The sequence below is a fragment of the Abramis brama genome (assembly GCF_963993115.1).
Source record: "Abramis brama genome assembly, chromosome: 7".
In the NCBI taxonomy this organism is placed as follows: Eukaryota; Metazoa; Chordata; class Actinopteri; order Cypriniformes; family Leuciscidae; genus Abramis; species Abramis brama.
The window spans coordinates 16,685,538-16,699,309 of NC_139969.1; the positions used below are offsets into that span (position 1 = coordinate 16,685,538).

The 13,772-nt window shown below is 39.7% G+C and overlaps 1 protein-coding gene across 6 annotated transcripts in view; it reads right to left on the minus strand.

Moving 5' to 3' along the window:
• Window positions 1–13,772, minus strand: part of astn1 (astrotactin 1) — a 271,979-nt gene that overhangs the window by 192,892 nt on the left and 65,315 nt on the right. For 2 of the 6 annotated variants that reach the window (XM_084120756.1, XM_084120755.1), the window contains exons 5-7: window positions 7,458–7,607; window positions 5,060–5,206; window positions 1,546–1,713 (exon numbers count right to left, since the gene is read on the minus strand). In XM_084120756.1, the coding sequence (XP_083976882.1) occupies window positions 1,546–1,713; window positions 5,060–5,206; window positions 7,458–7,607 (465 nt within the window). The remainder of the gene's footprint in view (window positions 1–1,545; window positions 1,714–5,059; window positions 5,207–7,457; window positions 7,608–13,772) is intronic. The other 4 variants (XM_084120758.1, XM_084120757.1, XM_084120760.1 and 1 more) reach the window with 2 other exon arrangements.

The window sequence follows — 13,772 nt, forward strand, 5'->3', positions numbered from 1 at the left end:
GTGGAGATCGGGGAAAAACGGAAGAATCCTGCGCTGGGGCTGCGCACGAGATGGCAGGATGCGTTCGTCAAGTTTGCTTTTAGAACGAACGTCCTGCCTATCCTCTGGCCACTCAATGGAAAGTCTGTCAACCGCTCTAGTGATCACATCGAGCAGTTCCTCAAACGCGTGAGACTGAGGTGGCGAATCCTCAGACTCAGCTTCAATACTCACAACATCCAACTCCTCAGAGCTGGATAGTTGCAGTACTGGTGCCTCTATCGGGGGGGAAGAAACCGCCGCGCGTGCTTCCACACCCTGATGAGAGGCACTGGATCTGTCAGTAAGAGGCTGAGATAAGGCAGAGCCCGTCTCAACATCCACTGACAGATCCATTTGCGAACCCCAGGTCTGAGATCGCCGCCGAGCCTCAGCTGCGGCGGGACCCGAGCCCTGGGGAACGTGGTCGGGATTGAACCGAGCCAAACGGGATCGGAGCGTACGCAATGGAAGCGCACAGCAATGCACACAGTCACCACCCTCGAGTGCTGACTGGGCATGCTCCTCTCCCAAACAAACAACACAAAGAGTGTGTGTGTCACCTCCCGTTAAATAACGCGGGCAGGGATGGACACACACTCGATACTGCTGCTTGCTCGCCATATCTGAATAAATATATATATATATAGACAGACAACACCAAATAACAAGGACAGATTTCAACACAGAGCGCAACTGAAGACTCAGAAAGCTTTCGTTTTCTGTTTCGGGCCGGCTTTTATAGTTTCCTGGTACGTGACGTCACCCGCCTCTGACGTTCCGCCACACCATTGGACTGATTTTACATGTGCTTCAAGACGTCATCACGCAAAGCGTTCCCCATAGCGTCATTCTCGACGCAACGGGAGTTCCCTTGAAAGGGAACCCCTCAGACCCCAGAGGGTTAAAAAAGGAAGATGTGTTCGTAGTTTTGCAGGCCAGATTCAAAAGTTGAATCTATCAACTAACGTTAGCTCCGCTGTTGCGAAAACGCTCTGGTTGGTTGAATCGCTGTCCTATTGCATGCAGAGGGAATTTGAAAGACAGCCGTTTATCCCGCCCCTCGGATTGAGCTGTTTCTATGGTGAGTTGCCAGACCTAACATCTTGATGTAGGTCTGGCTTGCCAGGCTACTCTATCTGAGGCTAAATCACTAAATATAGAGAATGCAACAGCATGTATTATATTTTTTTCTAACTCCAAATGTTTAAAAGTTTAATATCAAATCTATGCATTTATCGAATCGAGAACCGTGACCCCAAGAATCGTAGGATTCCAAAAGAGTCCCACCCCTAGTATCTAAAACAATACTGGACTCATTGACTTTCATTGTATGAACAAAATAGATTATTATTTTTTATTATTTTTTACTGAGACATTTAGCAAAAAAAAAAAAAATCTTCTTTTGTGGTCCACAAAAAAAGTTTAGAACGACATGGAGGTGAACTATCCTTTTAAGTATCCCCCTCGGAATGTGTCTCCCTGTTGGTGTGTGAAGTAAGGAATCGTGTCAGGGTGGTGTTGTACCTGAATCTGGGTCACATTGGTGCTCACAGGGATCCAAGAGACGGCGGCCACACAGATCATTGACCCAGAGGCCACTTGCATTCTGCTGGTAGTACAACAGCACCTGGGCTGGGTTCAGCCAATCAGAAGCATCCAGCTGGCTGCCCTGAAGCAGAACAAATCTGGAGCCTGGAAGAGAACAGTCAGACAGGATATCAGTCAAGAGTTACATCGAGTAAATTAGTGAACTCTATTAGTGAGCTTTGAAATCATGTACTAAAGTAAGATAAATGAGTTAGGAGAGTTAATCGACATGTAGTTGCGAAGTTACTTGTAGTAAGTAGAATGTCTAAAGTGGACCATCAAAATAAAGTTTAACCAGATTGTCATCTTTACTTCATCCTCATGTCATTCCAAACCTTAATGACTTTCTTTCTTCCTTGGAACACAAAAGAAGATATTTTGAAGAATGTTGGTAAGTAAACAGCTTTGGTTCACACTCACCCAAATTGCATGGTCAAAAAATACAAGGGAAGTCAATGGGAACTAAAACTGTTTGGTTATCAGTTTCCTTTAAAATATCTTATTTTACGTTCAGCAGAAGAAATAAATGCATACAGTTTTGAAAACAACATGGATGTGAGTAAATGATAACAAAATGTTAATTTTTGAACGGGCTATTCATTTAACCGCAAAGTTTCATTCAGATTCCTTTACTGATTCACTCAGGGACTCTTCCTGCAGGTTTTCATATTTTTTTAGTGAGTCACTGAGTCAGTGACTCATCAGCCAAAACAACTGCAAAACTATTATCCGCTATAAGATTTGTGCGTCACATCAACAGTACTACGAGACTCAAGAAGAAGTGTATAAACAGCAGCATGTACATTTTCCCTCCACAAACTGTTCCGCATTAAAGTATGTTTTGGACTTTTTGCAAAGCTTTTAAAGCAAAGCAAAATCCTTAAAGCTGAAATTCTATGCATTGCTATGTTTCATGGATCATGCACAGCTGTGGATAAGATACAACAGCAAAGATAAAACATTTGAACTGGAAGCATTATGTATTCTATCCATTATGTATCATCCCTCTGAATATTCGCCACATAGAACAGAATTTATTCAGAAAAATCAAGTTTTATCAGATATGCTTTGACATAAAGTTTTACCCTGTAATACTGTTAGACAGTTATAGACATTTCTTAAATCTGATTTTTCAAATTCAAAAGGCGAACTGTGAATCCTTCACGTCTCCTCTTTTCGGATTTCTTCCACTTAGACATCTATTTGAATGTTAATCTACCCTAAAGCACCAGACCCCATAGAAAAGAGCTATGCATGAAAGACGAAATGACAGATGAGCAAAGCCAGTCACAATCCATCATATCGCCCAAACTCTAGAAATGACGGCTGAAATGCCAAGGAGCTGAAAAAAAGAGCGAGAGTAAAGAGAGTAAGAGAGAGAGAGAGAAAGAGAGACTGGCCTGTGGTCTTGGACTGCAGGTGCAACATTGACATTCAATAACAAGCTCATCCAGCACAAACGTAACTTAGGTCCAAAGCGCAAACAGAAAACCCTTGGGGAAAGTGGCTAGTTGTTGTTTACAGTTGTGTGTGTCTCAGAGTGCAGTTCTGGGGAGTAACTAACTGCAAGTAGTAAACTACATTTTAAACTACAGCTACTAACTTAACTACATTTTTCATAACGTGACAATAGCTCAGCTGTTTTCAAAATAATGTTGCTTTTTTTCCAGTCAGAAGCAATTTTTTTCCAACAAGTAGCAATTCAGCGTGACAAAATGCTACATCTCAGTTTTCTGTCTCTCACACACACACACACACACAACACACAGCCAAGCTGGCTAAGGAAATAATCAATCAATAGTCCTTCCTCTTACACAAACTCTCATTTCAATCAGTTTTCTTGGATTCAGTGATTCATGTACGAATGACTCGTTTGGATTGCAATGTGTTTCCAGATCTTATGAAGTCACAATGTTACTCATTTAAATAATCTGGCCTGTGGAGCTGCATTAAGGCGGGCGTACACGGTGCGATTTTTGCTGTTTTCACGAGTTCGCAGACGATTTTTTTCACTCGGGAGAAATCAAGTGGAATCGGTGATGCTCGCATGGTCGCGGCTCGCAGCGTGTGAGAGGAATTACGAGCCGAGCCAAGCATGTTATGAGCACCATCCCGACCTCCCGATCATTTTTAAACATTTTAAAAAATTTTCACCAGCTGTCCCCTACTGCCCTATACACAACCACGTCGATGGGGCTATACCTCAGTGGCAGCAACCATACAGCGTGCGCACACTGTCACACACACACACACACACTTTTCTCTTTCTTTCTTTCTCTCTCTCACTCTCTCTCTCTCTCTCAAGTTTTTATGTTGAAAGGAATGGCTACTGTTCTCTGCTTTTCAACAAATCATTTGCACACACGTTTCTGTCATTTTTCTATCTGAAGCTTTGCCTGCATGCAACATTGACGGTCTCTGTGTTTAGCGCAAAAGCTCACGTGATTGCTGCCGGCTCGGGATAAAATTTGTGCAGGACAGTCGTGCCGTGTACCAGCTGCTTTGACGCGATTTTCAGTTAAACTGACTCGCAACGTGTGCAATATCTCACGACCTCCCGAGTGTCCGAACTCGCACCGTGTACGCCCGCCCTTAGAGAAGACAGTGAGGCAACTGAAATAGACTGCACCATTGACCAACAAAAACCTGGTCTAAAGTCAATTGACCGTTCGCAAAGACCCGCCCCCTTTAGTTACTGTTGCTATGTTTGACAAGCCATGCCGCTCTCATGCCACACCATGTTCTCACGCAGTGAAAAATACATAGCGGAGCAGAGAGGACACTGACAACGCGCTGACAGACAGGACAGACCAGGTTACATTTGATATGAAACAAAGTCTCAACTTTCAAATTTGGTCATTTTTTCAAGAAATTTAAACTATAAATATAATTTTGTGTCTCTTTAACGTGTCATGACAGATCGCTGTAGAGCCTCAGTTAAGGCTGCTCGTGAACCGATCATCTCTTCCTTCTAGTTCATTTATAGCATCAAATAAACATGAAAGAACATAAGAAGGGATGTTGTTTTAACCGCGGAAAGATATGGTTCCAAATATGGTGGAATCTGGCTTGTGCCGTAGATGGTCTGCGCGCGTGCTTTAACCTCCAAATGAGAGAATGTGTGTCTGAAAACCTACTGTGTTACAATTAAAAATAAACGGTGTTTCATTTGAGACCATACTACTCTTTAACAATTCATTCACTAGATGCCCGAGTACATAGTGTAAGTACAAGTGCACATCATTTGAAACACAACTAGAGACCATGCATTCGTGTATGATTGTGCTTTGATGCTTTCAGCCCACATCTGTTAGGCTTTTCACAAGAGACAGGTGGAAGTCAGTATGACATTTGCTTTAATACAGTAGAAGTCGTGGGGTGGTAGATGGGGGGGCTGAGGACCCCTGCTGCTCAGGGGCCGGACTGGAAGCGGAGCAAGTGATGAGATTACCGTCTGCAATGAGGTGCTCTGGTACGTGGAGTATGACTCTGACGTTGAGGCTACAGGAGAGGTGAGACGCACAGACCAGGCCGATCACACAGCTCACCACGCTGATCAAAGTCAGGGTGGTCTTGTTGATAGGGCTCCGTGGGGAACCTGAGGAGAAGAAAGAGAGAGAGAATGCAATAAAAGAGCGATGCTACAAGACTGGAAAGTTCAAATTTTTATGTGCACCTTGGGAAGGCACAAGGGAGGCAGTTAAAAAACAGCCCACATCAGGGTTGGTGGTCCATGAAAGGAGCACTGGATCAAACCAGCCAGCCAAACTCTGCAAGCGGCGGCAGATCTGGCACGAATAAAGCGGTGGAGAGATAACAGTTTTCCTTTTGAAGCCTGCTGCTTTTATGCTAAATACTGCAAATGGCAAAATATGAAAACAAAAACAAAAAAACCAAGTTGTTTTTGACCACTTTTTTGTAATACAGCCAAACTGGTTTGGTGTAGTGCTGCCCTGTACATCTGCTACATGTAAAATCAAGGCATAAGACACTGATGGTATTATAACAACGCACAATATGACATAACACACCAAATCACAAATGTATGAGGACACAATACTGATGATCAGATATTGAGGACATTCATGTTGCTAGTTGTATTGCTCATTAACACAATGTTTAAAACTCTCAGGATAAACATGAACAATAGCATGCAGCATGTTGAGAACAGCAATGAAATACATATGAAATGAAATGAGATGATGATGATAAAGATCAAAATACAACTGACAGACATATTTACAATGATTATATGCAGTGTGTAAAAAACAGAGGAGTTACAAAGCAGTTACGAATCAATGTAACTGCTAAGCATTGCATTAATGACCCAGCAGACCATATACAAAAGGAGGAATCCCTGTTTTGCCATATTAAAGCATACTGTAGATACTTAAGATATCATCATTTTAAGCGTGGATGTTATCTCAGAGATCCCGCATTTAAAAAAAAAAAAGATTGACTGAAGAAATAAAGACACTTGAGCAAAAGAAAACAAAAAGCATTGATTCAAACATTTGCACACATCTGCCAGCAATTTGTATAAATGGTTTCAAAACACTGAATTATGTGGGCAAATTCTGAAATCTAAAAACTGGTTTGTTTCCTTATGTTATTGAGTATTCATCAGTTGATTTAGGCTACGGAAATTGGTGCTTTCGCATTTTGTCAGTTTGACATACAGCAGATGAAACACTGTGCTTGCTCCTTTGCTGAGCCAATCACATCTTTCAAGGACTAATTACAGGCAAAACTATTTTAAAATAATTCCTTTCAGATAAGAATATAATCTGGCTTTTTTTGTCCCCTGGCTTTTCCCTCCTCTCTGTGAGTATTATAATCTTTAACTTTAACTGTGAAGAAGTCAGATAAATGGCAGCATATATAATATATATATATATATATATATATATATATATATATATATAAATATTATATATATATATATATATATATATATACCTTCACTTCACTCAAATTCGACAGCTTATATTAACACCAACATTTTTTAATGTTAACATACACAAATATGTCTATCAAAATCAACACGTTGCTCTTAACTTATCAACAATTCACGCAGTGATCTAGGAGAGTAAAAAAATGTGGCACAAGCCATGTCTATTATTAACTTAAGTCCAATTAAAGGTGTTGTTGCTACCACATCTGACTAGTGTTTTTGACAAGTACAGGGTTTAAGCATTTGGTAATTAGAGCCAAAGTGATCGTCTGTTAGTTGCCTTTCAAGTGGCAGCTCCTCAAGAGTTTAGAGAGCTTTGCATTCAGGTCTCTCCAGAACACAATGCAGCGCTCCTTGGGGGACAATACAGAGTTTTAGACAGACTCTAGCCATTAGCGTCTGACAGTACTGTCCAACTGTTTTGTCACACGCTCTCTTAGCACTTAACATGCACGCATTTACCGTGCTTAATGTTGAATGGTGGTCTACAGATGGAGCTGCTAAGCTTAAGGTGCTTAAATACATGTAAGCTTGCATTTAGTCATCATTCATTTTCAGAGGAGGTCCATGGAGTCCACAAAGAGGCTCAGAAGAAACTTAAAAATTGCTCAGGGACCCTCAGTCCAATTTGGAAGACCGTAAAAAAGAAATACAAAAAAGTGAAGCATTTATGCTTTCCTGTAAACTGTTTTAACACCGCATTCAACTGCAATGGCACATCAATGGCAAATCTCACACGAAACGACATGCCGCGGTCAATGAGGTAGTTTTAAGGCAAGCCGCTTCACAACTAATGATTTGCTCGGGTTCCGAACAAAGTGTGACACGAACACCAAATGGCCACAGTCAGGCGGTGCAGGTTTAAATCATGCGATGGTGTGGAAATCCTCCTTACCCCCGGAGCCCCACGCGGAGTTGACGTTACCGTTTCTCATACCTCGACTGCGACGGCGGCTGCGGTTTGGGTCGGTGTAGAAGGTCAACTGCGGCTCACTGTCTGCCTCCGTTCCAGAGTCCCCGTCCGGGTTCAGGAAAACTGAACCCGCTGTAGAATTCACACAAAAACCATCCATCATCTCATTCATCAAACCATATTTTAAAAAAAAGAAAGAAAAGTATGTAGGCCCACTGTCAAAGTGTCCAGACAAACCTTTCAGTTATTTTGTGTGTAAAATAACCATAAATAAATTTGTCCCAGAAACAAACAACGTCAACATTAATTGTTGACTGACAATCCAATTAAATATTCAGATTATTTCAAAGTCGGTTTAGAAAGAAAATAATGATTTCACCAACATACAACAACATTTCCAAACACAATATCATTCTGAGGGTTTGGGATTAAACAAATGTGACAGGCATGACAATAGGATGATTTTTGTCTAATTGACAATCCTTTTGTTTACTTATCTAGAATTATTGATTAATACAGAAAGTAATTATACAAAGCCAAACCCCCAAACAACAGATTCATTAGAAATATCAAACTCGAAAACCATTAGATTTTTTTTTAATGAGGGAAAATCATACAGATTATGCAGAAAAAAAACAGTCAAAAGTGTTTGCTATTTAAGTCACATGTTAGATGTCAAAGTGTGAATGAAATTATGTAATAAATGACAATGATAAGCACAAATCTAAATACAATAGAGTGAAATATTCACATCATATGATCATATAATAATGTTTTGACATGGTCTGTAAGCATTCAAATAAATTAAAAACACATTAGAAACGGCATAATTGCAAACATACATCACATACACACAGTGCACACCAATGTGACATACAGAGAATAAGCCGGAACCCATACAGAAGTCATCGTTCTGTGAGATGCGCTTCTCCTCTCAGAAGAGTATTGAGTAAATATAAGTAATGAACAGGAGGTAAGGAGTGTGACTGAGATAAGAGATGCACGCCTCCTTGGGCTCTTTTTTTTTGCTGTGCACAAAAGGCACAATTTACCCGTCAGAGCTAGACAAACGCTTTCATTATGCAGCGCATGAGGAAGAGATGCATGAGCTCACTGACCCGTGGATTAGACTGCCTCGCAATGATGAGAAATAATGTTTGAGTAACACAACAGTGTGGCTATCCGTTAAAAACATCTCTGCTGGTGCAGAGGAGGATCAAATAATTATAATTTATAGGTGAGCCATCTGTACGAAATAAACTGAACATGCTTATTTTTGAAATTTATTTTCATACCGCCATACAACAACACATGAAGCATTTAAAGCTGTGATGCAAACAACATTCAGGCGGGTCACAAGAACAGCAGCAGTTTTTTGGCCCTACAGTGAAATTAGGAGTATAGAAAGAGTTCTGAAAAGCAAGCATTTTATTTAAGCCCATCACCGCAAATGATACACACTAAAGAAGGATTAAAAAGTACAAAAACAATGTGAAAATACCAGATGTCCTCAATATGTCTTCTAAAAGCATGCACACTGTCAAAACGATTTTACAGTAAACATTTTAGAAAGAATTCAACGAGAATCACTAATTACTGTGTATTTGCAAGCGCTGTCTGCTCTGATTTAGCGCCCTATTAAGTAAACACTCATTTAATCAAATTTTGATAGATAACAGCTGCCATGATCAATAAAAATAGAAAGCACAATAAAAACATTAATCTTAAATAAAATTATGCTTATTGCTAATCGCTTGCAGGTAAATAGAATAACTTGTGAATAGGTGACTTGTGAATAAAGCACATAATGAGCCTATAGAAAGAAGGCACGTTTGCACTATTTTTATATTTCAATACCTGGTTAAACTGAATGTGTGCTTAAATACCATGCAACAGTTAGTTAATTCGAGTACAACAGTAAAAATTGCTCAGCTTGATTATATAAAGAAAATCTAACAAAAAGCTGATAAAAAACCTGACAAATAAGACTTCAAACAGTAACACCATTTCGAAATGACACATGCTGGCACGCCAATGCCTCTTTTTGTATTCGTAACAAATGAGAACAAAAGAAGCACCTTCAAAGGAATTAGCCGTAAACCTCACAGAGCAGGTGAGGACTGTGCGCTAGGCTCCACAATTAGGCAGGGGCCAAAAGTGCAAAGCTCCGTGGAGGGGAATAAAAGATGAGCTTGTTTAAATATTCAACACGGAGCGCCAACAGCTTCTTGGCATGCAGTGCAGGTGCACACACCTCCTACAACAAAAAAAGTTATTTTGTACTGCCATTCAATTTCAGGGTGCTAGAACTCAATCGTTTGCAAGGTCTTGGAATCACAGTGTCACCAGAATGGTCTCACAATGAGGAAAGGTGAAGTACAAACACCTACGCCGATACGGTTGACCTAGAGATAGCTGAAAAACGTCAAATGCCGAGAGCAACAGTTCTAACTTGTGTAATGAAAAATGAGGGGTATAAATAGATGAGGTGAGAGAGGCAGGTGTGACTGAGAAAAAAAAGAGAGAAGAACTTGAGAGGATCTGTGCACTCATGCACATTCTCCTCCGGCGACGTGAACGGAGTCTAAACATAGCCTTTAGCAGCTTTCGTGTTCGTGGATTGCTCGCTCGCTCGCTCTGAACAGTCATACAGAAGAATAAAGAGCAAACTTTGTCTGTAATCATGCAATAATAATAATAAAAAAAAACTTAGATGCTCAATAAACAAACAGGGCAATATCAGTATGAATATGAAAAGCTATGGAAATGTGGATCTACTATTTTGGAGTTCAGAAAGAGCTGTAAGAGCCACCTCCATTTATAAAGATTCCTTCATAATAATGTGTACACCCATGCCACTACTATTTAACTTGGCATAGTTAAAGAGGACCTATTATGTTTTTTTGTTTTTTACAAATTCAGGTTTCTTTAGTGTGTTATGTTGCTGTTTGAGCATGAAAAAGGTATCATAGTTACAAAGCACAAAGTCTCTGAACTCTCTGACCCCCCCTTGATTGTAGTCTTGAGTTTTCTTCTGGGAAGTCATAATAGTCCTCATTAGGGGTAGGCGAAATTACCAAATTCTTATTATTTCACGAGTTATTTCACAATAACAATATCACAATATACTTATTTTTTTATTTAAATATGTTTTTTATGATAATTCATAATTCTTGTCACCATTTTCAATATCACAAAAAATAATACTAGCCTAAGTTAAGAAAAAAAAAACCTCTCAAGCGTACTGAAGACAAGTAAACAATGCAAAGAAAGAACAAAGAAACTACAATAAAACATTGACAAATGAAATAGACCTACCAGAAAAACTTTTCTAAGCTCTATAAATAAGAAATACTACATAAATTGTATAAAGTAATCAAAAGTAATGTATAAAAAACACTGCATATTCTTCAGTTTAAATTAAATACACATTCTTATTTAAGTTGAACAGTGGTTCAGTAAAGAGCAGTGAGAGGGGGGCGAAGTTGGTAGTAGTGTGTTGACACTTGTGGTGATGGGACAGGGCGTGACATTTCATAAACACACTCAAAGCGGTTGACCAATCAGAGCACATTGCTATTTTCAGAAGGAGGGGCTTCATAGAAACAGGAACTAAACAGAGTGTTACAGACAGACTGGGAAGAGAGGTGGTGCAACAATGAAAAATATGTGAAAAATTATATATTTTTTGATTTTCATGAAAACATATTCTTCTACACCCCAAAACCAACATCAAGACTTTGTAAAAGGGCATAAAATGGCCTGTTTAGCAGAGATTAGCAGTTCACATTTAACCGTGACTATTAATTAAAATATTACTTAAAGATACAGTCAGTAATTTTCTGTGTTGACAGATATGTCATTGGTCTATCTATATATTTAGACCAGTGGATCATGTGACACTTAGAGCATATATATATGGTGAAAAGAAATTCTGAGATAACGTGAGTAAGAGATAAAGCCAGTAGCATTCGAGTTATCATGTGATCTCAGCATGACCACACACTCTTATACTAGCAACTTTTATTAGGCTACTGATTTGATTGAAGTCTTCATCTGTGTAAAAAAAAAATATATATTCTATTCAATTCTGTAAAAAATATGAATGAGGCAAGAATTCCTGAGTGCACCTTTACATTCATATGCAGTAAATGGAAAATCCAAGTGCATTGAGTATATAAAAAAAAAAATGCTGGTCTGAAGGTCAGAGAGAGGCCGTACGTCTGCTAGACTGAGGTAATGAAGCATTAAAGCATGAGCAGAGAGTCAAATATTTGTTCTGCAAGGAAATCAGATTCTTACTCAAGGAAAACACTTCAATGGACATCAGATATTCGTGCCCAAAGCAAATCTGAGAGAGTAGATATCTATAGGCATGTTTCCCTCGTAGAATCTATGTAGCTTAAATACATGCAGATATAATACACCTCCACAGCCAATCAATATCACAAGAGTATCACAAAAGCATATGAATACCTCAACATTTTTTGGTGGTCTGATCAGCCAAGCAAGAAGTTCAAACCCAAGGCGGAGCCAGACATTGTAAACATTCAGGGACATTTTAATTTGGCGCTAACAGCTTTACTGACTAAAAAGCAACTTTGTTGTACTATGCTGGAGTAAAGTTCATAAAAGAAAACTAACACCAGATCACCAGCTGATCGGGTAAGGAAAATGTGCACTTCTCTTTAAAACATGCAGCACAAACAGACTGCCTATATACTTAATTAAATCACTGTCTTTTGCTGTTTTATAAAGGCACAAAGCCATAGTTTCAGTTTTAGTTTGTTGGAAAAATACAACATTAGAGACCTTTATGTTAGGCTATAAGTTTTACATTTTCGGTTCATTATGAAACAGTGGCAGCACAGGGTCATTAATGGAAAACACTGAATGAATGTTTAGCTGACATACAGTATGTGCTAAAGTTGAGTAATATTATATCATCATAATTTCAACCAGACAGAAAGAGAGTCTGAGTGCCTGGCCTGCCGCTGTGCTGAATGAGTGACAGGAGGCGTGGCGTGGCTGTGTAACACTGCTTAGTGTGTGAACTCACTGTCGGAGAGAAGAGAGAGAAAACGCTGCCCCCGGTATCGAGCCCCACAAGCCACCCCCCTCACTCCGCCCCCAGAACAGGATAGCAAAGAGAGTGGAAGACAAATATTTGTGTGTGGTTATGATTACAGACATAGACAGTGGTTGGAATGAGATCTGTGTGGAAGGAAGGGGATATTCAGTAGGGGTGTAAAGGCTCAGATATCTCGTGGTTCAGTCTGTATCACTCTTCTGTGGTCACGGTTTTTGATTAAAGGCACAGTATGGCATTTTTCGCCACTAGGGGTCGCTAACCTATTTACAATAACAAAGGCGTATATTGATGACGCAACATTTGCTAAGAATTATGGATCTTGTCGTCAACGTCAAGCCGACCGATCTAATAATGTTTATGGATGACTGAATACATCGATGTTTTTAGCATGACTGTGATATGAAGCAGGTCGGGATTGCTAAGAGACAGCTATCAGCTCCAAACGCGACGCGAGTCCCACGGATATAAAAGGAATATGGACATTTCATTCTACCGAACTACACGCAGAATTACTACTCACAGGTCAGTTTATTAGACAAATTAAACTTGTGAGGTAACGCAGCGCTGTTTCACTTGGTCTAACATTACACTATCACACTAAACTGCATTTGAATGTGTTGAAATGTATGTGTTAGTCTGTCTGTATGAGACTAGCAGTAAGCTAGATCAACATTAGAATAACATACAGATCATATTCTGACATTTTATCATTGTTGAACTATAAAACATTGATTAGTTTTATGTAAATGTGCTCACCTGTTTAATAAAGTACATGTAGGAGCGGTCGAAGTCTCGGACGTGGAGCTCTCGTTTATATACTGTCAATGGGAGCTCTAGGCATCTCGAAAACACAGCGCTGATATTGATTCTCGTTTTAGTTCTCCTTTTTTTATCCAAAGTCTGCTTGTCATGGTCCATAATGTTTGAACGAAACAACAACAGCGTGCAAATAGACATTGCGAACTACAAAGTTGTCCGCGTCAGTCGCTTTGGTTACTATCAGACGGCTCTGGTTCATAGCTCTGGTTGCCATGGCAGCACGAGTGGAAACCAGGGACAACGCGGATATGACGGCATTGGCGGTGACACAACGGAAATAAAGAAACGGGACGTTTCTCGAATTAAATTACAAATTTCTCCTGGTTTAAAAGTTGTTGGAAACAGTCGGGATAATGTAAGTACACAACTAAAAAATATATATAACA